The 26,279-nt window shown below is 40.8% G+C and overlaps 1 protein-coding gene across 4 annotated transcripts in view; it reads left to right on the top strand.

Annotated features, from left to right (window-relative positions):
• The window catches only part of Ccdc170 (coiled-coil domain containing 170), a 79,305-nt gene that overhangs the window by 11,318 nt on the left and 41,708 nt on the right, over positions 1 to 26,279 (top strand). For all 4 annotated transcript variants that reach the window (XM_047558455.1, XM_047558456.1, XM_047558454.1 and 1 more), the window contains exons 2-5: positions 12,862 to 12,990; positions 14,534 to 14,790; positions 18,937 to 19,081; positions 22,109 to 22,294. In XM_047558455.1, coding sequence (XP_047414411.1) covers positions 12,862 to 12,990; positions 14,534 to 14,790; positions 18,937 to 19,081; positions 22,109 to 22,294 — 717 coding nt within the window. The remainder of the gene's footprint in view (positions 1 to 12,861; positions 12,991 to 14,533; positions 14,791 to 18,936; positions 19,082 to 22,108; positions 22,295 to 26,279) is intronic.

Here is a 26,279-nt window from a genome sequence, read left to right as displayed (position 1 = left end):
CTCTAAGCTCCCCAGTTACAGCAGCCGGAGCTTATTAATAGACTGCCTCTGCTAAAGTCAGCATCCTCACTCATACTCAGAAGCCGCACCAGCCCTCCTCCCTGCACACAAAGCACTGAGTGTTAGAATGATGTAACATACGGCCGGTGTCTTTAATTACAGAATTAGTCTTCATATGGAGGTTTCTTCTAACACTGGTCCCCAAAGGCTGAAGAACATGAAACTGTACCTTAGAGAAGTCTCTGCTCTAGAGAAATAAACTCTCTGGTACTCTAACTTATAGAGCTGGAAGCAGCGGCTGCTCAGCCTGTTTCTGATACATTTTGGCTCACCTAACAGTTTTCTTTGGATGTCTGTGGGCCATAGGTAGCCCTCTGGGGGAACACCTGACATCCGGTTAGTGCCAGGCAGTGAGGGTCAAGTTGAGAGACTGTAACTCAGCTTAGCTCAGGAGATGCAATCCCCTGTCTAGAGTAGAAAAACACCTTCTTCCCTCTTCAGGGTAACTTAGCCTGTTTTCTTCTCTTGTCCTTCCCGAGGGGAGCTGTTTGTGCAGGTGGAGATGGGTGGGATTTTGAGCATGTAGGTCTGGGTGGGGGCCAGCACAAGACTGAGCCCATCCTCTTCCTCCGGGCCCCACCCCTTCCCTCTTGGACTTGGACATCAATGTCTGCTGAAGTCCTTACTCTGCCCTGGCCTCTGGGGGTGCAGGGCACGGCCTGTTCCTTATTCCCTGCCCAATCCTTTTAAGTCAGTTGTCTTATCTTGTCCCTTTTGCTTTCCCTGGGAACATGGGAAACCTGGATGCTGTTTCTTTCCTTGCCTGAGGAGTGGGTGCTGAAGAAGCAGCTTGGAAGGACCCACTTCCCTCTCCTGGTGGGCACCTCACCCAGACACACCCAGGAGTTGTGCAGGCCACAGGCCTTCTCTAGGAGGCTCTGATCTCCATGGTGCATTCCGGAAGTGGGCAGCTAGCTGCAGTGCACATTCTCACCCCCACCACCTCAGTTTGCAGTCCCAAGAGGATGGGCAGCAGCCCTAAGCACCAGTGGTCCCAGGTCCCTCCCATTTCTTTTTCATTCACATTCTCTTTTGAGTGGAAAAATGTCTTCCATCATGGATTGTTCTCTACTCTGTGAGTTAACGAAATGATATTTTTTTGTACTGTGAATCCTCAAGGCCTTGTTATTTATATGCAAAAGTATGCATTTCAAACATTTAAAAATTCCCCTTTTCCAGAAAGCTCAATTTTTTTTTCGGCGGTGCTGGGGATTGAACTCAGGGCCTTGTGCTTGTGAGGCAAGCACTCTACCAACTGAGATATATCCCCAGCCCAGAAAGCCCAGTTTTTAAAAATCAAGAATTCTGTAGCTCTAGAATGCTTCTATTGGTCCCTTAATTTGGGCCTGAGTTACATCCTCATGGGCCCCCAGTAATATCTACCCACAAAGTACCCCTCCAAGTCATGGAACGTGTTGGCTTACTGGAGAACCCTCGCTAGCATTCGGGGCAATGGCCCTTTGAGTCCTTCCATGCTTGAGGAGTTTGTGAGAATGAAGGATTAACACCAACCACAAAGAAAGCAGATATATATAGAGAGAGAAGAGTTAAGATGTCTCATCTAGCTACCTGTGAACAGGGATTTTTGTTGCCACCATTCCATTTATAGAAACTATTCCAAATGGAGGACATTCCCAGGTCTGCATTCATTATTAGTCCTGGAGATATATCCACTGCAAATGCTAGTTGCTTAAAATTGGACCTGAAGTTAATTAGTCTGCTTATGACTTTCATTGAGTCCAGCTTAAGAAATTACTGCATTAATGTGAACAGATTGTTTTAAGTTCCACAGAACTTTACATTCAGCTAAAATATAGGCCTCTGAATCGATCAGACCCAACCTGTACATTTATGAACTTTCAGAAAGAAGAATGTATCTTCTAAGAAGTGGTCGGAAAGGGATTTATGAATTAATGGAAGTTAAATGAATGATGTGACTTTAACATCAATTACAGGATGTATGTCAATATTACAATAGCCAGACAAGCAGACAACAATATGGAAGGTCAGGACATAATTTAATTTATGGGAAAGTGATCATTTCAACTCTTGACTAATATATATGGGACAATTATGATTAAGAGCCTAGACATTAGAGTCAACCTTGGTTTGAATTTTGGTTGTACTATTTTATTCATTCATTCCACAAGTACTTCCTGATGTCCAGTCACTGGGACACAGTAGTGAACAAAAATGGACATTCTCCTATGGACCTCCTAGTCTAGCAGGGGAAGTGGATGTTAAGCAAGTAATCACACAGATGAATAACAGTTATAACGAACAGTCAAAGACACGAAGGGTAAGTATTAGGTACCATAAGAGGAAGTAACACAAGAACTTAATTTAGACTGAGGGCCAGAGAAAGCCGACTTAAGGAATGAAGGGCCACGGTGACGGTGGGGAGAGTTAGCGAAGGTGAGGGGATTAGACTTGTGGGAGGACAGGAGAGGAGAGGGGGGGACTCCTGTTCCTTTTGAACTTGGTTTTCTTTCTTACCCAAAATGCACAGTAGCATCTGCTTCACCTGGTTGCTCCCAGGATTCAATGACATTGTATTTGAATCATGCTTCAATACTGTTCGGCATCGGTGTTTACACGACTAGTAGAAGGTCAGAAATGCTGGCCATGTGGACCCTGGCTGGTTACGAAGACATTTGCATCCCTTGAGGACTTTATTCCTGAACTTGGGCAGCTTAGGCAGGTGGAGAGGAAGAGATCAGGTCTGTGTTTCAGAATGACTAGTCAGGCAGCTCAGTGGTTAGGTCAGCACAAAGGGAGTCAGAGGAGGGGAGAACAGTGGAGAAGCTTGGGCATCAGTCTCCATCTGCTTTTGGGTGAAGCTTCGGCAGAGCTCTTTTTAACCCTAACATTGAAATGCTTAGACTCTGGATGTTGAGAACTTGGTAAGCTGGCGTTAGACCGGTGAGGTCTCCGTGGCCTCCTACCAGGACGTAGCTCACTGTCTCAATAGGAAGTTGGTCAGGTGATGGACGAGGAATGTCCCAATTCCTGGACAAGTCTGGGAAACTGTGTGAATTAACTAAATTAATGATGGTCAAATGATACAACAAGGATCATTTTATATCCTACTTGAAAATTTTCTCTTCTTTTCTTTTTTGGTACTGGGGATTGAACCCAGGGGTGCTTAACCACTGAACCAAATCCCCAGCCCTTCTTGTTTTTTGAGACAGGATCTTGCTCAGTTGCCTAGGGCCTTGCTAAATTGCCAAGGCTGGCTTTGAACTTGCGATCCTCCTGCCTCAACACCCTGAGTGGCTGGGATTACAGGTATGCATCACCATGTCTGACTGAATTATCCTTGAAAAGCCAGATCTTAAGAGATAACGAGTTGGACTATATTGTTTTGATTCTGTTGTAGAAATGCTTTAACTAGACCAGGACTTGGCGTTATGTCACCGAATTTTTTTGTGGGTTTTGAAATTTGTTGTGATTTCTTCCGTAGTAGGTGTGCTGTTACTGAGCAACTGGTTCGCTTTCCCTTGTGGTCCTAGTGAATCATGTGACTCATGTTTATCTGCTTGGAAAAGCCAAGTCAAGCTGAGGTCCATTATAAGCAAGTGACCCTAATTTGCTTCTTTTAATATTTGTCTTCCTTTAATTTTTCTTTACTGCCATTCCATTCCTTCTTTTCTTTGTTTTGACATTGGATAAGAAATAGACCTGAAGCTCCGGATGGGAACTAAAGTCATTCTCGAAAATCCAGGTCTTTTACAGACAATAAAGATAGAGGAAACACTAGCAGTTGGAGGACTTGCCTTTATTTATGGCTCTGCCATGATACAGGAGGAGTATGTTCCAGAATACCCATAGAAGCAAAAGAAAAAAGGAAACTCTCTCCTGTCTAAGCTCATTTTTATGTGATATACCCATGCTTTCTGGTGTTAATGTTTCTGGAGAGGCTGAAATGAAGACTAGCGGGCCATTTCCTTCTCATGCGACATCTGTGGACTTTCCAAATCTACCCATCCCCAGCAGGTGGGACCCAGTAGAAATCGGCCGGCCACTGGGGCCAACAGTTTTAGGCATAACAAACGAGAATAGGATGAGAGTCTAGATAGAATAAAATGTAGGGTGAGGACTGAACTATTAGTTAAAAAAAAAGCATCCATCCCTCATTAGTCAATCCAAAGGGAAGAGTAAGATATTGGTAAAAAGGGCATCCATCCATTTCCTTAACTCTAATAATAATTATAGTGTGCATAGTGAGGTCCTCAGTAGATGCTAGGTGTGCCTTAGTGAGCCTCAGTCTTTTGAGAGAGGGAGACATGGAGTCCTTGATTACACATACCATTTATTCCTTACCCTGGGCTAAGTGCCTGGAGGAAGAAGCGTCCTCATGGTGAGAAGACAGCTGAAACGGAGCAGTGCAGCCTGGGAGTTTAGATTGGTCAAGTTCTACAGAAAATCAGGCTTTTAAATTGTGAGAGTTGGAAGAGCCAGAGGGTTACTGTTGGGATGTGCACTGGCCGAGTTGATTTTCCCCACTGGCTTTTGATTCCTTCTTCGAATCCCAAGCTGCCCCCAGCTACTCTCTGGATTGGAACTTGAGGGGAGGAGAGGCTGTGGATCCTGGGCAGACTGAGGTGAGCTCTGGTTGTTAAGGAGGCGATGGATTCCTTCTTTGGGAAAGATGGGGTTCCTAACCAAGAGCCTACAACGTCTGTCCTGAAGAGGGTGTTGAGGACACAGGTCATCCTCATGACTTGGTGAAGGTTGCTGAACACTACAGAGGAGGGTTTGAATCTGCCTTTAATCTCACTTATTTGGGGAACAAAATAGAGGGGAGAATAATTCTAAAATCCTGTTAAACTTTGTCTAAAAAGACAAAGATCTTTCTTTGTCTCTTTGCAAGAATTCTTTTAGGAAGGCTAACTGCTGTTTGACTTCTTTCTAAAGTGGATTATTTGCTTACATTTGCTAACAGTTTCCACCTTCTGGTTATTTCCCAATGGAGGCTTTGTTGCAGTTAGGAGTGTGTATTTGCTGGAGGTGGTCGAGGTGGTGGAAGAAGCTGCTAGGACAGATGAAGCGGCATAATTTTCATTGAATTTTTTTGTGGGGGGCAAAGTTAAGAGCCACCTTAGAAGAGAGAGCAAGGATTTAGTGCAGCACAGAAGTCAGCTAGGTATTTTTTCTCTAATTTGTCCTTTGTTAATTGGAGATCTTTTTCCAGTTAGTGAAAAAGAAAAGAGAAAAATTTAAAATCACTGAATTCTTGTTTTAAATCTTGAAGGCACTTCATATTTTGGCTGCAACATAATTTATATTCCATTTATTTTAGCAGTGAATTTCCTGTCCTGAATGTAGTCATAACATCGTCCTTGCACACCAAATGCATCCCAAGCATTGCTGGAACTTGGTGCTTCCTTCTACTGCCTCTTAGTGCATGCTGGGGTTCAAGTTCAGGGTTTTCTGTTGCCTCTGTAGCCAGTAAGAATTCACAAACATGGTATTCAGCTCCTCAAAGTCTGCAGCAAAGGTAATTAGGGTGAACCAACGGAGAACTATGTAATTTAAACTCTTCAAATTCTTTCAGTTATTTTTTACTTATACAATTAAAAATTATTTTTAATGGATTTTTTGTTGTTTTTTTTTAGATATACATGACAGTAGAGTGTGTTTTGACATATTATACATACATACTTATTCTAATTAGGATTCCATTCTTGTGAATGGAGTTTCATCGGTGGTAAGAAATTAATTTTAATATGAAAATTAGTCACTTTTAAAAAATTTAAATCTTCTAAAACTGATATTAAAAGTATAGAATACATATTTATGATGGGGCACCATCATAAATGTTCTGATGTTCTGATACATATGTACATTAAGGTTAGTTACTTTCCCATTAAAAAGTAGAGAATTACAAAAGATGCTGCTATAGTTCCCTTTGAGAATCACCTGTAATCTTGATCCTTTCCTCCATTCTCCAGACGTAATTATTGTATAGGTCAGGTAGGTGTCTTTGAGACTATTGACAATAGTTTACATTCATACTTGTGCCCAGGGAAAATACCTTATTTTACTTAGCATTCACTTTTAAAACATAAAAGGTATCATGTTGTTACTTTTGTTCTCTAATTTATTTAAAAAACAGTATGTGTTTGAATCTATGGTGCTCCCAATAGATATAGTCCCAGTCTGTTAGCTGCTTTCTGGATTCTCTTTGTATGGATGTACTAGTGTACTAATTCCTGTGTTAATAGACTCTGCTCGCCATGAACATTACATAGAACCAGGAGAACTGTGGGTCATACAGTATAAACCGGAGTGCCCCCCACAGTAGCTGGGACATTTCACATGCCCATTCATTAGGCATATTTTTAACTTATTTTTCATTATACAGCACAGAGAAGTAATTATTACTTTGAGATCTGCTACCAGTTTTTCTTTTTTTCCTCCCTCTCTTCCTTTGTGTCTTCCTCCCTCTCTTCCTTTGTGTCTTCCTTCCTTCCTTCCTTCCTTCCTTCCTTCCTTCTTTCTCTCTCTCTCTCCTTCCCTCTGTACCTCCCTCTTCTTCCTTTCTTCCTTCCTTCCTTCCTTCCTTCCTTCCTTTCTTTCTTTCTTTCTTTCTTTCTTTCTTTCTTTCTTTCTTTCTTTCTTTCTTTCTTTTTCTTTCTTTCTCTACTTTAAAAACAATCCAGCAATAAAATTCCTTTTAAGACGTTAAGTGAAGGGATAGGAATAGCCCCTACTCACAGAGTTATGGTGTTGAGCAATGGTAAAAGTTTCTGGATCAGTAAATATTAGTTTTGAAAAATATATATGTATATATATATACAAACATGTACATACTCTTACATATATATCCTTATATGTGTATATATGAATTCTAATATATATGAATCTATAAGCATATATGTGCATGTATAAATATATAAATTACTTTATAACTAGCACTTAAAGCAGATCTTCAAAAGCCTTTGGCACCTCAGTGTTTCTCATTGCGGTCTCTGCCGGCCCCATGAGGAGAAGACTCACTATCTTTAATAAAGCAAGACTGTTTCAGGATAGTGTATTCTCCTTTGTTTTTCCCCTGTAGTGTTGGGGATGGTGTATTCTTTTAGACAGAAATATTAAGTTAGAAGGGGTTTCAAGTAAACAAGAGTGATGCCTAAGGGGAAAGGATGGGAAAATAACGTAAAAATAATATGACCAGTTTTTTGCAATACGTGGTTTTTAGTGACAATGTCTTCTTCCAAAACGCGTCCCACAGCTGCTCGGGCGCAGGTGCTCAGGGTTATTTCTGGATCCCACACCCATCACAGGGTCCCCTGTAGCCACTCAGGAGCCCCAGGGTCCAGGTGCAGGGAGGAGATAATGGAAAAGCAGGAGGCTCGGGAAAGTCCTTCCAGGTAGAGAAGAAATCTGATGAATGGTCAAAAATTTCTTGTAGTAATGATTAGGTGGGAGAAAGGCAGTTAATGAGACACTTTATGTATGGTGAATTAAGGACGAAGCTTTACTTGTGGGAGAGAAGTTAGACAATAGGAGGGAGTGTCTTAGAGGGGATTACTCACTGGGCACCACTGGAAATATGAGTTTGGAGAGAGAGAGAGAGAGAGAGAGAGAGAGAGAGAGAGAGAGAGAGAGAGAGAGAGAGAGAGAGAGAGAGAGAAGAGAGGAATTCTGCAGTGGGAGAGTCCGCAGGAATGCAAGTCTGCATTGCTGTACGGAATTGTGTGGAACAAGGGGAGGTCCCTCATGGGACAGTAAGATGAGAATGGAATGAATTTAGGGGCTTTTGTGTGTCAGAGGTAGCCAGTGATTTTCCTCTTTTTTTTTCTTTCCATGGGATAATAAGACAACTAAATACCATGCTAGTAAGACTGGCCCAAGACATTGTCCACAGGTCAGATAATTGGACACATTGTGTACTGAATTATGAATCAGCTTTATGCCACTGAGCTTTGAAACCATCCTTTATTCTGAAAAGACTATGAGCCACCCTGTGAGGCAATTTCAATCATTATCATAATAATATCAGTAGCAAAATCAAATCATATGTAGTTGGATTTTTAAAATTAATATAAAATTGCTTCATGGGTTAACTGAGAGGTGCCTAATAACTTAGATTGTCCCCATGCGATGACAAATGGATGAGCTCCTAATCTTACCATTTTGAATAGTGTAAGAAAAAAGTTTTAAAGTGAAGATTGCTTAATACTTACAGGAAATGTTGAAGGAGTTTTGAAAAATTTTGCAAACTCCAGGAGGGCTTAATTAAGAGAGCAACCCCCTGAAATGGCAGCTGCACATGTGCTCCTGTCCAGGGGGCCCACTGTCATTTTTTGTCATCACATCCACATAGACACTACATAACAAGTCTTGTGGGTTTTGTCTTATTTTTGAAAATTTAAGAGGGGATATTAATTCTGATTCTGAAAGTAATCTACATTCATCAAAAAAGATTTGGAAACTATGGAAATGTATAATAAAGAAGAAAATTAAATCTAGCCCCATAACCAAATGATAACATTTTCTTCTCAGTATTCTTCTTTTTTAAAAATTATGTTTAATTGTAAAAATAATGTATAAATATATCCTTTTTGAAAAAAATCAGAACATTGCTTCCCTACCCACAGCTCCACTACTAGTGTCCTCCTGGATCCCCCAGAAAAAGTACTGGCATTAGGTGACTATGTGCTCTGTAGGTCCTTCTCTGTTTTGTCTCTATATTTTCATAGTAAATACACACAATATTTTCTTCCTGTATGTGCTTCATAAAAACAAGTTTCAAACTATGAATGTATAGGTCTTATTTTTGTTCAGTGCTATTTCTTGGGACATGAGTATGCTCCGACATATAGATCTATCTCACACTACCTGCTGCATCAGGTTCTACAGTATGGAGATGGCTTTATAATTTTTCAGTAGCCCCCTTCCCCATTTATTGCTGTTCCAAATCATGGTGTCATGAATATCCTTATACAATGTATATCCTCTGTGCACACGTGTGAGTATTTTTCAAGGGTAGCCAGTTGGAGAGTTGAGCTGCTGGGCCAGAGACTTATACATTTACATTTAATTAATTAGTTAATTAATTTTTGTGGTGCTGGTGGATCTGTGTTAGTTTGTCATTGCCATGACAAAAACATCTGATGTAAACAACTCACATGAGAAAAGATTTGTTTTGGCTCATGATTTCAGAAGTTTTTGTCCATGGTCAGTTCGTTCCAAAGCAGAAACATCATGGGCGTGTAAGGCAAAACTGTTCAGCTGATGGCAGCTACCAAGCAGAAAGAGAGAGGAAAAGAGACTGAGGACAAGAAATGCCCTTACAGGCCATGTCCCTCCCTAGTCACCTACTTCTTCCAACCAGGTCCCAACTCCTCAAGTTACCACCACCTCCCACTAATGTCATCAAATTATTAATCCATTCATGGATCAATCCACTGATGTCAGAGCCCCCACAATCCAATCACTATCCTAAAGCCCCACCTCTGAACACTGCTATGTTAGGGGTTAAGCCTTCAGGAGCCTTTGGGGGGCATTCTAAATCCACACTATAACCAGATCAAACCCAGAGCCTTGTGCATTCTAGGCAAGCACTCTACCATTGAGCTATTCCCCCAGCCCTACATCTACATTCTTCAGAGATATAAACGAATTGGTAAGGCATCAGAAGGATATACTCATTTTATATTCCTGGAAGCTATATAGGAAAATAACTTCTCTTATCTTGGCTAACACTCGATATTATTAAATTTCTTATTTTTTCCCCATCTGCTATATACAAATTGGTGTGTCTTTGTTTTAATTTGTATTGATTATTAGGGAAGTTAAGTATTTTTTCATGTTTTATATTTCCAATTGTATTTCCTTAATGTAAATTCCCTGCTTTTATGTTGGTTCATTTTTTAGTGGGTCATTTGTGATTTTCTTGCTAATTTGTAGATGTTTACAAATATTCTAATAAAACATTTTTTCTATCTTTCACATAAAATTGTTTCACATAACTGAAATGAAAGTATATGTACAATTTTGCATTTTGTCTTTTTAAACTAAAAATTAAATTGCATTTAGCTGGGCATGGGTGACGCATGCCTGTAATCCCAATACCCTGGGAGGCAGGAGGATGGTGCGTTCGAAGTCAGTCTCGGGAATTTAGCGAGGTCCTAAGCAACTCAGCAAGACCCTGTCTCTAAATAAAATATAAAAAGGGTTGGAGATGTTGCTCAGTGGTTAAGTGTCCCTGAGTTCAATCCCCAGTACCAACTATATATATATATACATATATATATGTATACAAATAAATATATTTATTATAAATACATTATTTATAATAATAAATATATATATAATATATATTATATATATTTACATATATATATAGCATTTTATCATGTCACTAAAGGTGCTCCAAAACTGGCCTGGAGAAATAACTCAGTGGTAGAGTGCTTATACACCATGCCTAGGACTTGATCCCTGGCACCTGGGGTGATTCTGGGGGAAGGGGAGGCATTTGGTGGGCATAGTGGTGTATGCTTGTAATCTCAGCTACTGGGGTGGCTGAGGCAGGAGGATCATGAGTTCAAATGCAGCATAGGCAATTTAGTGAGATGGGTCTCAAAACAAAACAAATGAAAAACAATGTAGTTTCCCAAACATGGTTTTTAATGACCAAACATGATTTTATGTATGTATGTATGTATGTGGTCCTGGGAATTGAACCCAGGAGCAATTTATCACTGAACTACACCCCCAGAACTTTTTATTTTTTATTTTGAGACAGGGTCCCTCTAAATTGCTCAGACTGGCCTTGAACTAGGGTTTTAGCTTCTTCAATAGCTGGGAATATAAGTATGTGCCTTTGTGCCCGGCTGAATATGATTTTATTGTGCCTTTGTTTCATTTTCTTTTTTTTTTCTTCATGTTATCATTCTTATAGAACTGTAATTGTTTAAAAATGTTTGCAATTGCAGATCTAAAAACAATTTGCTAACACTCACCCTTTTGAATATCTTTGTATTTAATCTTTGGATATTTTTTCCTCTCCCTGCCCCCCGCCCCCACCCCAGCAATGAGTGGAGTCAATCCATGGCTTCTGTGTGCTAGGCACACCATTAGCACTGAGTGACAACCCCAGCCCCATCCTATCTTAATTTACAGTTTCATTTACCCATGAATGTTTGAAGATGTTAATGCTTTTGGTACTGTGCTGCATTAGGTTGTAACCTCCTAAAATGAATTTCTGAATTGTCTTGTCTGACTCTTAGTATTACATTCAATGGATCTAATTTGTTTTCATTGGAAGGAGATATAAAATAATATGATTATATCATTTCTTAAACAAAGACGTTAGCTATTGAACAAGATAGTCATAGACCTTTGGGGGAACTTATTTTCCTAATGGGTTTTATAGAATGGTGGGCCATGTATACTATGACTTAAACCTCTCGTAAGTGACCTGCGTCCTCACACAGGCTGGTTTGGGACACGTGCCTGTGGTGGTTGGGGTGGAGAAGGGCCCTTCTGCATACTGAGTGAGGCCAAGCAGGATGTGGTTCCCCAGTGAAAGCTTCAGTTAAACTTGTTCTGCTTTTTCCCCAGGAGGACACAGCTACCGTCTCCTGGGATGTGTTGTGATTGGCAAACACTGCCTGTTACTAAGTGCCCAAAAAGTTTTGTTTGGCATCTTGTGGACGACAACACACTAGTCATGACAATGCTTGCTCTCAGACTGAGGGCTTTATGATGACTTTTGCATTCATGACTATGTCAAACAGTTGCTAGAGTAGTTGCTGGCATGATTTTACCGATGTGTCCCCTGAGGCCACAGAGATTCCAGGAAATTCTCCTTTATGTGACCTCTTTCACATTCCTTCAGAAATGAAGGGATTTCTTTCTCAAAGACCTCATAGGCCCCAGGGACTTCACAGAGGTGGGTACAGTTATCTGTCCAGGCTAAGAAATAATTCTTGAAGGAAGTGGGCATAATGCTTGAGAGAACAGAGACAGGATCAGAGGCTGCTGACTGACCACAGTTGACCCTGCCAAGTCTGCTCTGCAGAAGTGTTTATTTGGCACTTAGTTTTCTTTAAAAACATTTTGATAGTTTTCAAACTGCAAAACTGAGAATTACTTTGAAAGGTCTGGATATATGGCTTGTTTTGCAAAATCAGAATGACTTGGCCAGCTGGGATCCTCATTTTTGCCTTGGTGACCATCAGTGGAGCTGAGAACTGTTCCCTTCTGCAGGGAATGAAGGCTTTCCATGCACCTCCCCATCTTTAGTCTTCTGCATTTCTCTGAGGCATCTCCATGACCCCAGGAGATTAGGAGATTGTGAGTAAAAGGCTTAGTGAAAAGGAAGGATATGGTCGTTTACATGAAATAATGTGATCTCTGATAAACAAATAAGAGAGAGGAGCTGATCACCTTTACAGTCAGAAGACAGAAGAATGATGGAAATCTCCTGGTCATTACAGAGGATGTGGTCTTTTCCAATAGCTCTTTGTTGACTCTGTTCTGGGAAGGGGGTCAGACAGCATTTGAGTTGGTTGGGAGGAAATGTTCGAAATGACAAGAGTCAATCCTTAAGTGTCAAATCTCAGTACAGTCCTGAGGGTGCCCCTTATTAGTTCCTGGGCTGTTCTTATCTCCCTTTGAATTTGAGAACAAGAATAAAATGATCTGAGCACAACACACTTCTGGTTAGCGTTCTCAACATTTGAAATACAAAGAATCCTTCTGCCAGAACTTGCTTTGCACAGCTGCTCAGAAAAGATTGTTTATCACTCTTCTCTGTCTCTTGTCTTTTTGGGGGAACTTTCCCAGGAAACTCACAATCATTCTTTGGAAGTCCCTGTCACTCGGGAGCAATTAAACCATTATCGGAATGTGGCTGAGAATGTTCGAAGTGAACTTGCCGCAACTTTGGTCAAATTTGAATCAGCTCAGTCTGAGGTAAGATTGTACATCTTCATCACGAAGAATGGTGGGTCTTTTTAGCTTCTGATAGAGTAAAGCAGAGGATAGAGGATTAGAAGTGGGATAGTGGGATGCAGACGGAAGCTTTTTGGTAAAGTTTGTACTTTCTCTTTTCTGGTGAGCCCATCACCTAGAATTCCTGAAGGGTTATGCATTTGTCACACTGCAAAGCAAGGTGACTTGGCCTGGCTTGGATCTCAGAGAGCCCTGCAGCCTTAAGCGACCAGAGGGCACCTGAGCACTTGAGTTGAAGTTGCAAAGGACTTGGGGAACTTTTAGCCTCTCTGGGAATTTTGTCCTTTGCTGTGGATAGCTTACGATCTGGAGCCCTAGAAGGGAAATCAGAATTCTTTTTCTATGGACGTTTCTGATTGGCTGGGGAAATTCTAGTAAGACATTTGGGGTCCACCTGCCTTCTGGGCTAGATCAAGTTCTACAGTAGAACTTTGATAGACTCATTCTGCTCCTGCCCAGTGGGCTCCAGGAGTCTAGGCTGGCCTGTGAGATAAAAAGCAGTTTCACTGAAGATGCCATGACCCCACTGAAAGATGTCTTGATAGTGTGTGCCTGTGTGTGTGTGTGTGTGTGTGTGTGTGTGTGTGTGTGTGAGAGAGAGAGAGAGAGAGAGAGAGAGAGAGAGAGAGAGAGAGGGAGAGAATGTGTACATGCACACTAATAGTTCCAAAGAAATATATTGCATTTATAAAATTCATAGGGTGGGGGGAAGGAAAAAATAACGGAATGAATCAAACATCATTACCCTATGTAAATGTATGATTATGCAAATGGTATGCTGTTACTCCATGTACAATCAGAATCAACATGTATCCCACTTGTTTACAATAAAAATAAATTTTAAAAAAATTCATGAAGTTTTCCTATAGGAGAGACCTGACATCTTAACTTATTAGGATGTGTACATGGATCAGCATTTTGATGCCACAGAGCTCATAAAACTCAAAATGTCCCCTTTATATAAGGACGATAAAGATTTTCCTTTGCTCTCATATTTTTTTCCAGAAATCTGAATGTTATTTTTTACCCACAATTATGGCCCAGAAGGCAAGTGGGAGAAATATAGTGATATATCAAATAGTCTGTATTTATTTGAGAATAGCTGTGGCTGTGAAATCACAGAGTGTGACTTGTAGGTTCCTTGAATCATTGTTTATCAGCAGCAAAAGCAACAATACTGATACATATAATGGGTCACTGCTGCAAAATACATTTATTGCTTTTTGCAATTCCCACCACAAATGCTTCCCGTGTGAGATAAAATCAACCTAAGACATTGGTCCATTGGTTTTGAAAAAGACAGAAACACAAAGTATATTACTAAAGTATAATATTGTATTGGTAATACAGATACAAATATGAGAAAAAGAAAATGAAGTTGGATCAAATCATGAATACAAGAGTAAGATTTTAAATTACAGTTTTCAGTTTCTAACTGGCTTTTCAAATGGCATGCCATTAGATTCCTTTGTCTTTTTTTGTTTTAAACTTCCCTTCGCGTTAGCTTCGAGAACTGCACTCCAAGATGCTTTCTAAAGAAGTTTCCTGTCAAGAGCTGAAGGCCGAAATGGAGAATTACAAAGAAAACAATGCCAGAAAATCATCTCTCCTCACCTCTTTGAGGGACAGAGTTCAAGAGCTAGAAGAAGAATCAGCAGCACTTTTTGCTTCTAAAATCAGAACAGAGCTCACAGCTCACACTGCAATCAAGGAGAATCAGGAGTTAATGAAGAAAGTTGCTGAACTAGAGGAGAAATTACAGTAAGGATACTGCAATGTTCTCAGCTTAGTGAGTGGTCCACAGTAGCTTCGGAGGGCAAGATAGGTCTTTGAATAAGCTCTAAATATTTTGTATTATCTGACCTTGAAACTCAATTAGAAAAAAACATATTATTGGCCCCAGATATCTTTAGAGTCTTAAAAGCTTTCCCTAGCTCTTTCTAAGTCTCATCAAGTGTCTTCACAAACCCCGCATTGTCCTATGCACGGGTATGTCCTGTTGATGAAGCTTGCAAAAGCACAGCAAATAAATAAACATAAAGGTTTCATTCACTAGTATATATAAAAGAAGCATAGTATATGCAAAATGGGAAGATTTTCTCTAGGTAGAGTTTTACCCTAAGGTGGCAGGCTAATCCACAGAGGGAGGCATTTATTCAGAAGTTAGATATAAAAATCCTGGAAGCCAGACCACCCCAAACATTCCTCATTGGATTTTATTGCTGGTTTACACAAAGGACTCTTAAAACCTAGATTTTCCATACTTGGTTTCAGAACGAGGTGATTATTTAGACAAAAAGTGGGAACCAGTTGCCCCTAAATTATATTTTAAAACTTCCATGCAGGACTCCAATATTCATAAAATACATGATATTTATTTTGCTTGTCCCATTTAACAATAATAAAGCAACGCCCTGGCTCCTGTCCTCCTCTAGCGCTCACCGTCTCCAGTTGCTCTCCTCTCTCCTTTAGCTGCTCCATGAAACCACTCAGGTAGACCACCGCTGACTGCGCCGCGCAGGGTCAGCCTCACCTTGTGGACCTGTCAGTAGCACATCTGTCACAGCCCATTGGTGTCCTTGAGTCACTTTCTTCTGTTGGTTTCTAGGACATCATACATGACCCGTTTCCATTCTTATCTTCCCAGGGAGTCTCTTTTGCTGTTGCCCCTCAGCTTCTTGACTTCCAAATGTTGGAGTGTCACAGGGCCAGTCTTTGAATCTCTTCTCATTTCTTTGTTGTTTGGTCTCATGACTTTAAGCATGATCTAAATGCTGGTGGCACCCCATTTCTATATCTATCTTGGATCTCTTCCCACAACTCAAGACCCACACACCTTACCCCCCAGGAGACATATCCTCATAGATGTCCAACAGGCACTGCAAACCTAATGTGTCCAAAACTCAACTCTTGGTGTTCCCACAAAATCCTTCTGGATGGTTCCTGAATTCCTTCAAGGATAATTCCATTCTTCTAGATGATCAGGTCCAAAATCTTGGTTCTCTTTTTCTTTCAAACTCATATCTGGTTCTACAATAAATCCACTCCCATCCATCTTCAAAGTGAATCCAAACTTTGCTTCCCTGGTCACCCCAACACTACTGGATATTGCAGGAGATGTTTGATACATTATCATCCCACTCCTGATATCAATTTCTGTCTTAGTCAGTTTGAGATACTCTAAAAATACCATAGACTGGTTTACAAGACAGGCATTTATTCCTCACAGTTCTGGAGGCTGAAAGCATATAAGGTCAAGGGACTGGCAGTTCATTTCCTGGTGAGGACCTACTTCCTGGTTTGCAGATGGATGCCTTCTTGTATCTTCACTTGGTGGAGAGAGGGAGATTGGTTATTTCTTTCAAGTTCCTTCCTAAAAGGGCACTCATCTCATTATCTAATGACCTCCAAAAGGCCCTGCCTCCAAATATTGTCACATTGAGGATTAGGGCTCAATGTATGAATTCTGGGGCAGGGAACACAAACATTTAGTCCATAGTAGTAGTTGGCTTGCTTCTGCCTACGTGTCCGCAGCCAGGGTGATCCCGTCACAATACAAATTAGATCATGTCTATCTTCAGTTTAGAACTCTTCATGGACTTCTTTTCTCACTTAGGGTAACGACATAGTAGTATTTTCTTTGCCCTAACAGGCCCATCCTAATCTGGTTTATTGCCTTTATCTCCTTTATTTGTTTACATCAGATACCTTTTTATTTTTTTCCTTCTGTTTCTTGAAACTGACAGATGTGATCCTACCCCAAGGTCTTTGCAACTGCTAACCATTCTGCCTGGAATGCTCTTCCCCAGATGTTGCACGGCTGTCCCTGCTTCCTCTAGGTCTTCACCCAGAACACTCCTTCCTTCCCACCGAGGCTCTCCCTGAGTACCGCATCTGAAATTTTGCTCCCTCACAATATTTCTTACCACCTTTCCTGCTTCACCTTTTCTCTGCAGTTCTTTTATACCTTATTGTATGTTTCACATATATTAATATTATGATTATTGTCCATCTTTCCAAGCTCCACGAGGGCAAGTGTTCTTATCTGTTTTGTTTACTACTGTCTGTTAGCATTATTAATAGGGCCTGGTGCATAGTAGGTGTTCAGTGTTTATTAAATAAATGAGTAATAAAATGATATATACTTATTGTAAAATATTTTTTAAAAACATACAGAAATGTGCCAAGAAGAAATTTTAAAAATTGCCCAAAATTTATGGTTATAGAAAAGCAAGAATTAACAATTTCTGAAGAGATTTTCAGATAGTTGTGCCCAGATGACATCTCGTAATGTACTATTTTTACTGAATAATATATTGTAGATATTTTAAAAGTCATAATTTTTAATGATCCATTTTATTCCATTGCCTGAAGTATTTTAACTTACTCAACCAATTCTTTTTCTGCTTCCTGTAAACACTTAGGTTAGTACCATTAAAAAAAAAATTTACTATAAACCAAGCCGTAGAATGGGAAAGACAATAGAATGAATGGGGACATCACTTTCCTATGTTCATATGTGAATACACGACCAGAGGAACTCCGCATCATGTACAGTCACAAGAATGGGAAGTTATGCGCTATGTATGTAAGATATGTCAAAATACATTCCACTGTCACGTATAACTAAAAAGAATAAATTTTTAAAAAAAAAAGGAAAAAAAAAGTCAAGCTGTAACAAATGTTCACAAATATTCATGTTTGCACATTTATGTGATTCTGACCTTAAGGGTGAACTCCTGAGACTTTAGGAGGTTAGGTCAGATAAAATGCAAAGAGGTGGACATAATTTAGAAAATAAGGTTGAAATCTTGGGGTTAATATACAGGATCATATATGTAAATCAATAAGAATCACAGTGTTTACTGTGCCTTTCATAAACCCAAAAGATTGAATAAATATTACTTTTTATATGCCCAAAATAAGAATTCACAGATATATTGATGTTAGTTCTTTACTCTTACACATTTTTCTAAATGGAAATATGATATGCTTTTGAGTATATGCAATTAAATGCTTTGTTAATCTTCAAATCAAGTGAAAAAATTGCGGTAAACACTCAACGTGGTGAAAAGGGAAAGCAATAATCATGTTTGTTGTCTAGGGTACTGAAAGAAATGGCACCAAATTACTGAAATGATTCTAATTTGCCTTTAAAGTACGTCTATTTTTTCACAATCTCTAAGTCTTTAACATTTAGAGCATTAGACCTGGACCACACTATTTCAACAAACCTATCTGAGATTTGAAATAAAACATTCACAATAGGCCCCAAATCTCCTGATTTGTCTTGACTGGCCAATCCCAACGTTCTTCCCATATGCTGAAGATTCTCGCTGTGTGAAAACTAATCACAATCTTTGCTGGTGACTGAACACTTCTGTCCTCCAGTGGGTGGGCCTGGCCCATCCCCTCCTTTAGAGTTGTGCTTGGCCACACCAGGACCCTGATAGGTCCCTGCGTAGTGTTGGAAGAAGAAAGTGCAGCTTGGTCTTCTAGAACCAATGCCCTGGCACTCTGCTTCCCCATGAGGTCCCACTGGAGACCAGTGACTGTGTGGGTTGTGACCACACATGGCAAAGGGTCAGTGTGATCCGAAGGTTAGCCTCTGCTTCTGCAGATCCCAATGGGTTGAGCCAAGGGGGCGGAGTCCACCTCCTCCCGTTACTAGGCCCACATGGCCATGAGGATTTCTCTGCCCTTCAGCGAAGTGTAGGCACCTGGAAATTGCTTCCACCTTTCTCCATCCTCAACAGGGCTTGGTTGACAGCAGTGTGCACTGTGTCTAGGGGCTCTGTTGTGCTGAACACGACAGTTATTTCCCTCAGCGAGCTTAACTTCTGACTTGGTTTGATGAATGCTCTCTTCTATGGTGTTAACTCTGCTTATTTGCTTTTTGCCTGATAGACAATGTTCAGAGGAAAATGAGGAAAACAAAAGACAAGCCTCAAAGCATAGCAGGAAACATGAAGAATTTCTAATTCAACTTCGTGACTCCTTGGATCCAGACAAGAGGAGTGAGATGGCATCGGAGGAAGATTTAATTTTAAAGGTGTTCATGTGCAGACCAAAAGACTGAAATTTAAGGGTCATTCTGACATGTGACATGAAGGGAGGTGCTTGGTTGAGTCTGGATGGTGACAGGAGACTGGAACGGTAGACCAAGTGTAGCATTAATTAACCGTGTGATGTGGGACAGATCACATTTCCTCTTGGGACCTTAATTCCAAATCCTTCCTAACATTACTTGGGATTAATTATTCTCCAAAAGGGATTAATTATTTTGTCTAAAATATATTTAGGTTTTCAAATACAGTTACTTATTCATTAATGATGTATTTTAGGATCTTTTTTTATTAAAATATTTTTTATATTTACAGATACATTTTGATTCATTGTACACAAATGGGGTACCTCAGAGTAGGATCATTTTTGTTTTCTTTTAGTTGCACACACACACACACACAACCAGATATGTGTCATTTAGGGGACACTTACTGAGTATACATTTAAGATTAATTTGAAGGTACTTTTAAAATTTTACATGAAAACCAAGCAGTAAAAATTTTATTTATCGGTCGATTACTGTTAAGATGGAAATGAATGATACTAACGGAATAATCCACGTGGCCCATAGTGATTCATCTGGGTACCTCAAAGCCTTTGAGTGCTCATGGTCTCTTTGCTCATTGACAACCCTTTTGTTTTCTTGCTTCTTGGCAGATTTCCATGCAGTCATTCTTCTTCTTCTTTTTTTTAAGGACAACTTTTTATTGCTACCAAGGCTTTTATCATCAGTACATTGTTCTGGCTGCAATACCTTCTTCAGACTGTGAAGGGAGCTCAGGATCCAGAAGTTAAAAAAAAAAAATATGGGTAGATTGGGGTGGGAGAGGGGAGAATAACATTTTTCAAGAAATAGCTTACCGTAAAACTAGGGTACTAAATTCAGTTATTACATATTAAAAGACTCAAATCATAGAGCCATGCAGCCATTCTTAAAAGTCACCTTCCAGTTGTCTGCTAGTCTTCTCTGCGAGTTGCGAGAGGATTCCATGATGCTTTAGCAAGTATCCATTCACTGATAGGTTTGGTATCTCGGGAGAGAGTCTGCCTGACACTCTCATGGGCTCCTCCTTCTACTGTGACTGATGTGTGACCAGGAGCTATGCCGTAAAAGTGCCCTTCACACTAGTTTGGGGGCTAGCTTTTCAGTCCCAGTGCTGGGGAAAATACAAAGGGATTTCAGAAGCCTCTTCTTCATGATACCCCTTCCTTCATCAAAGGTCATCTCTTGGTGCTAATCTGGGTGCATTAAGCATGTCCTTTACTTTTCCGTTTTCCTGACGCTTTGCCATTTGGGGCCTGGCTGACCCAGAGCAGACTGCCCCTCCCAGGGTCAGCCAGTTCCTAGAGATGGTAAAGGGCTCACCTAGGAGCGTGGCTTTCTCATGCGAACAAACCACCCCAGAGCCTAATCACCTCTTATGTCTGGCTCTTACACTCCCTGGACCACTGTCCCTCTGCTCTCAATTCCCCAGGGCCAGCTATCAGATGGCTCTGGACAGCCTCTCTATCTGGATACACCAAAATTATTCAATCTAGCCAATCCTAAGCCTGCTTACTCTACCTTGCCTCTTCCTTCCTAAGGCAACCACGACAAAGCCTCCTGCCCACGTTTCCCCTGCTCCCTCTGCCTCTTGACTGGCTCTGGTGCTTTTCCAAGTGGCCCTGCGTCGCATGGCACGTCTCCTCTTGGGAACCACAAGCAATGAGCCTTCTTTGCTGTAGCAATTATCACTGGGTCTGTTGGCCTCCCAATGCCTGAATAGTAATGGAATCTGTATTTCAAAACAGACAGCAGGACTCTGGAGTTTTAGCACCCCATCCCGAGCAGGGGCTTGCCTAGAAACAATCTCTGGCCAGAGCGGGAAGACCTCAGTCTCACTGGGAGTTCCGCTGAGAAGTGGAACAAAATCCCTCTGATTTAAAAGTTATTGCTTTGCTTTTATATGCCCTGTAAACACATGTCCACAAGCACTCCGGAGGATCCGTGGTGGAAAAGGAGGCATTCCTAATAATTCATTTGATATTCATTCATCCATTTCATCAGTCGTCAGTGAGAGCCATTCTAGGCACCGTGAGGTGCTGGGAATGTGGTCGTGTGACAAGATTAATTCCACGCTCTTTTAGAGCTTTCTTTGTCATGGGGTAAAGAGGGTGAAGAGGTAAATAAGTAAATATTGAATATTATCCCACATCATTAAAGGTGCAGCGAAGAAAATACATCAGGATGCAGGGCTAGAGAGCAGAGCTGGTCAGCAGCCTGGGTTTCTGGTTCAGGTAGACTGACCAAGGAATGGCCCCTGAGGTGGGGACCTGTGAAGGATGTTGGGGAGTGAGCATGCAAATATGAGAAAAAGTGTTCAAGCGGGAGGAATTGCACTAGTTGGGAACGGTACTGTGCTGGCGAAGTGCTGAGGCTGAAAGTTGTGGCACTTCCTTGGCTGGGCATAACAGGAAGGTGGGGCTTTCACACTGCCTATTGACATCCCCATAGGCGAAGCCATCCATAGGCTGATCCTAGGCCAGGATCAAAATCATAGTTTGAGCGTGTTATGCAGAATTTTTCTAGGTTCCTATTAGGAGGATATTTTTAAAAACAGTAGTCCTGTCTCTTCTGATTTCCCCTGGAGGTGCCTGGCCTGCAGCAGGGGTGAGCAGCGAGGCACCAAATGCAGCTCCCTGGCTCCATCTCCTGCAGCGACCTCCGTAGAGCATCTCTGGCCTCCAGTGTTCGGAAGCCAGCGCTAGCTGATGCTTGCCCGGTGGGCAGACTTTTGACATCTCGCCTTAGGGTCACTTTTTGAATACTTTTAATTTGACCCCTGGGTCTGCACCTAACAACCAAGTTTAGAGGCTGCCTTTGAAAATGTGAGCTTTGAAGTTCACTTAGGAATATCCTTTTTACCATTTTCATTCGATCCTGAAGTCATTGGGTTGCAGACTGTGAGTGGCTTGGAGAAAGTGGGTGGAATTGTTAATTTTCATGGGACAGCTGTAATTTCTTCCTCTTCAGCTTAGAGAGCTGTGCAAGGAAAATGCATTCTCGAAAGAACAAATTGTTACTCTTGAAGAGACTGTAAATGTCCATGAGATGGAGGCAAAAGCTAACAGAGAGACGATCATGAGGCTGGCTTCAGAAGTCAACAGAGAGCAGAGAAAAACTGCCTCTTGGAAGGAAGAGAAAGACAAGCTGAACCAGGTACGGCGTGTGCAGTGTGTGTGCGCGTCTGTGACCATTATTATGGAGCGGACGTCAGATGAGTGCTCTAGAATTATGGACCACAATTCCAATCGCTGCTCTCAGCAGGAGGTGTGGGTGATGTGGGATTAAGGGACCAGAACAGGCCATTTAATTTTTTTTTTTCAGTTGGAAAAAAAGAAATACAGAATACTTAAAAGTAAAGACTTTGTAGAGAAGATGATTTATGTTAGCTAGTTTTTAAGGATTTTTAAAAAATTTTGTTTCGTGTTTTTGAACAAACAGATAATATGTTTACAAAATTTAAAAAAATCTGCATGTCTAAAAACATATTCAGTGAAAACCCTTTTCTCTGACGCTTTTCCCCAGACACCCAGTTTTTCCTAGAGGGAACTTGCTACAATTTCCTCTATATACTTCTGAAATAATTCTAGGTACATGTATGAATATAATATGTAAGAGAAGATGTCTGTTATATGTAACATGTAATATGTATTTATTTTTGAAACAGCAATATATTGTACATTAATATCAATAAGGCCACTATGCATGATTTTTATATAATTTTGCATGCTTCATGGATCATATAAAACAAAGTCCTAGTAGTAGACTTGCTCTATCAAAGGATATGGATGTTGTAATTTTGAGAGGTATTGACAAAAGGAAAGTGATTCCCTATTCTAAATTTTTTTTTACATAACAAATTGTTAGATCTTTTAAAATTAGCTGGAATCTATTTGAGCAAGAGAATTGATACCATATGTTTAACACCATATAACCCTTTAATTGTGATTTTTATGGTTTCTGACAAAAATGAATTATTGGATTAATAATAACAATCTACTTCCAAAAGCAGTAAGGAGCAGTGCAGTCAGTGAATACTAGTGCACAGGAGGGCCAGGTGTGGTGGTGTAGTCCTGTAATCCCAGCAGCTCTGGAGGCTGAGGCAGGAGGATTGCAAGTTTGAGGACAGCCTCAGCAACTTAGGGAGGCACTAAGCAGCTTAGTGAGACTCTGTCTCAAAATAAAAAATAAAAAAGTCTGGGGATGTGGCTCAGTGGTTAAGTGCCAATGGGTTCAATCACCGGTAAAAAAAAAAAAAAAAAAGATGCACAGGAGGAAGGAAAGCAAATGGCCCTGGTAAACAGCTGGAGTTTATGATGAGGTAAGAAGTGCTACTCCAAAAGAGAGACCTCAAGAAGGATGAGGACCCAGGCTGAGGAGAGGGCGTGGCTTGGTTTGTGGAGAAGGGACCGGCTTCCTGGGGCCTTTCCTATCAGTAGTGACTGACATTACTGCTGAGCTGAGGTGAGATGGGAAGCCGGGGGTGACAGTGATCACAGTAAAGGTAGTAGTTTCTAATTCTCCCCTAATTCCATGCACCAATAAACCCCCTTACCACTGGTTTTCTCCCCTGACATTTCAACTTTGAGCAAAAAGATTCTATCGTCATCAACCTCTCAGTCAGCGTGGGTTGCCATGACAAAATACCACAGAGCTGGTTGGGAATATAGCTCCCAGGTATTGCACTTGCCTAGCTAGCATGCACAAGGCCCTGGGTTCGAGTCCCAGCACCACACACACACACACACACCCCAAAGCAAAGCAAAACAAAACAATGCAAAGCACCACAAATCAGGTGACTTAAACAACGATGTAGCTTTGGAGGCTGGGAGTGCAGCCATAGTTGAGTCTGGTGGGACCCCTCTTACTGGCTTGCAGTTGCCTGTCTTCTTGCTGTCTCCTCACGTGGGAACTGGGGCAGAGGACAGGGAGAGGACACACGATCAACCTCTCTGGTGTCTCTTCTTATCAGGGCACCAACTTCATTATGAAGACCCCACTCTCTACCCTAATGACCTCGTCTAAACCTAATACCTCCCAAAGTCCGACCTCCAAGCAGCAACACACCAGGGCTTAAGGTTTTACTGTAAAAATTTGGGGGGGACACAATTCACTTCACACTGCTCTCAATTATTTCTCTTTAACTTTTTCTTATGAAAAATTGTAATATAAAGAAAGAATAAAGAAATAGGATAGTAAGCAATAATCTATCACCTACCCAGATGCAACAGTAGTTACATTTTGCTGTTTGCTTTATTGTTTTATGTATATAAATACACATGTGTATTTGGGGAACCATTGGAAAATAGGTTACAGATATTTTATGTATACTTTCAGACTACTTCAGCATATTTAGCCCAAGAATAAGGATCTTACCACTGAATAACCACATGAATAATGGCAATACCATTATCACAACTAAAAGTTTATGAGAGTACCATTATCATCTAAACTTGTTTTCAAGTCCACACATTTTTTGGATACTTCTTCTCTAAAGAGGAGCTTAATTCCCTTTTCTTGTGTGAGGACTGGATTTAGTGAGTCACTTCTAGTGAATAATGTATGTTAGAAGTAATGGGGTGTTAAAATTTGAGATTAGGGTATTAAAAGACTGTGACTTCTGTCTTAGATGCACTCTCTTATTCTCTCTAGAGACTCTTGAAGGAAGTCAGCTGCCTAATGGCAAGGTATTCCTGGGGAGGGAGATGCCAAGTACCATGTGGTGAGGATACTCAGGTAGCCTATTTCCAGGCCCGTATAGCAAGGACCTGAGACTGATCAGGGGCCATGTGAGTGAACTCAGGTGAGACTCCTCCTCCAGTTGAGCCTTGGAATGACTATATCCCAGGTTAACAGCTTGACTGTAACCTCAGGAGAGACCTTGAGCCAGACCTACCCAAGCCATGCCCATATACCTGACTGGTAGAAACTGGGACATAACAGATGTTGTTTCAAGACGGAAATGTGATGACCTGGGCTCAAGGTCATCACACTGGGGCAAGTGGTACACAGCAACAGAGAACCAATAATCATCTCAAATCGCATTCAAACACTTCATAAGTATTTGTAAGAATACTTGCAGTAAGAATGTCTTTTATGGCTTTTTCTTTCACCAAATTGGGATCTATGCTGGGTTTATTTGTTGCATATTTGGATTATTTTTAGTTTCTTTTTATAGTTTTTTTTTTAAAACAGCATTAACATTTTGGAAAGTCCAGAGAAGTGGTTTCTTCACAATACTCTTTGAATTGCTTCTCTACATCCTGAAATTGAATTATCTCAGAAAAGTAAAGATATAAATTTTCTATTGCACCACATTAGAAAGAAAATGATGTTAGATATTTTCCTTTATTGGTGACGCTTAGTATGACTACCATTCTCTTTAGTGTAAAGGTACATTTTTTTCTTCTGCAGTTAAGTAAGGTATCGGTGGGGGTGACACTTACTAGTCTGGCTCTCACAACTTACCAATGATGTCAGCATCCATCAAATCTTGCTTGGAATAACTCCGAGGTCAGGGTGGCAATGTGGTAATATTCTAATTTTAGCATTCGTCCTATTAGTTAGATGCTATTTTTCTGTAAAAAAAAGACTTCCTTCATTTTTCTTTTTCTTTTTGATTCTATGGATGCATGGATTTTTATCTTTTTATTGTGTTACACTCAGTTATTCTTTTTTGGTGCTTGAATTCTCCAAATTTGTCCAGCCCCTTCCTTTTAGTGTGTGTCTGTGCGTGACCAGGAATTGAACCCAGGGGTACTTAACCACTGAGCAACATTCCCAACCCTTTTGTTGTATTTTCTTTAAAGACAGGTTCTTACTGAGTTGCTTAGGGCCTTACCAAGTTGCTGAGGCTGGCTTTGAATTCATGGTCCTCCTGCCTCAGCCTCTTGAGCTGCTGGGATTACAGGTGTGCCCCACCATGTCCAGCTTCCTCTAGTGTTTAACACTTCCTTACTTTTAGAAAGAAGTTACCCCAGACTCACTTGCAATTTTTAGTTCATAAACCCAACCAGCCAATTTCCTAAGGAGCTGTGGTTCATTTTACCAGGGAATGGTGCTTGGAAGTCAAGAGTCATGCTTTAGGTGTGCTCATTTATTGAACACTTACAGTCCTTGTGCTAAGTGCTCAGTGAGGTTA

Source organism: Sciurus carolinensis, chromosome 7 (genome assembly GCF_902686445.1).
Source record: "Sciurus carolinensis chromosome 7, mSciCar1.2, whole genome shotgun sequence".
In the NCBI taxonomy this organism is placed as follows: domain Eukaryota; kingdom Metazoa; phylum Chordata; class Mammalia; order Rodentia; family Sciuridae; genus Sciurus; species Sciurus carolinensis.
This window is presented reverse-complemented; position numbering and strand designations above follow the sequence as displayed.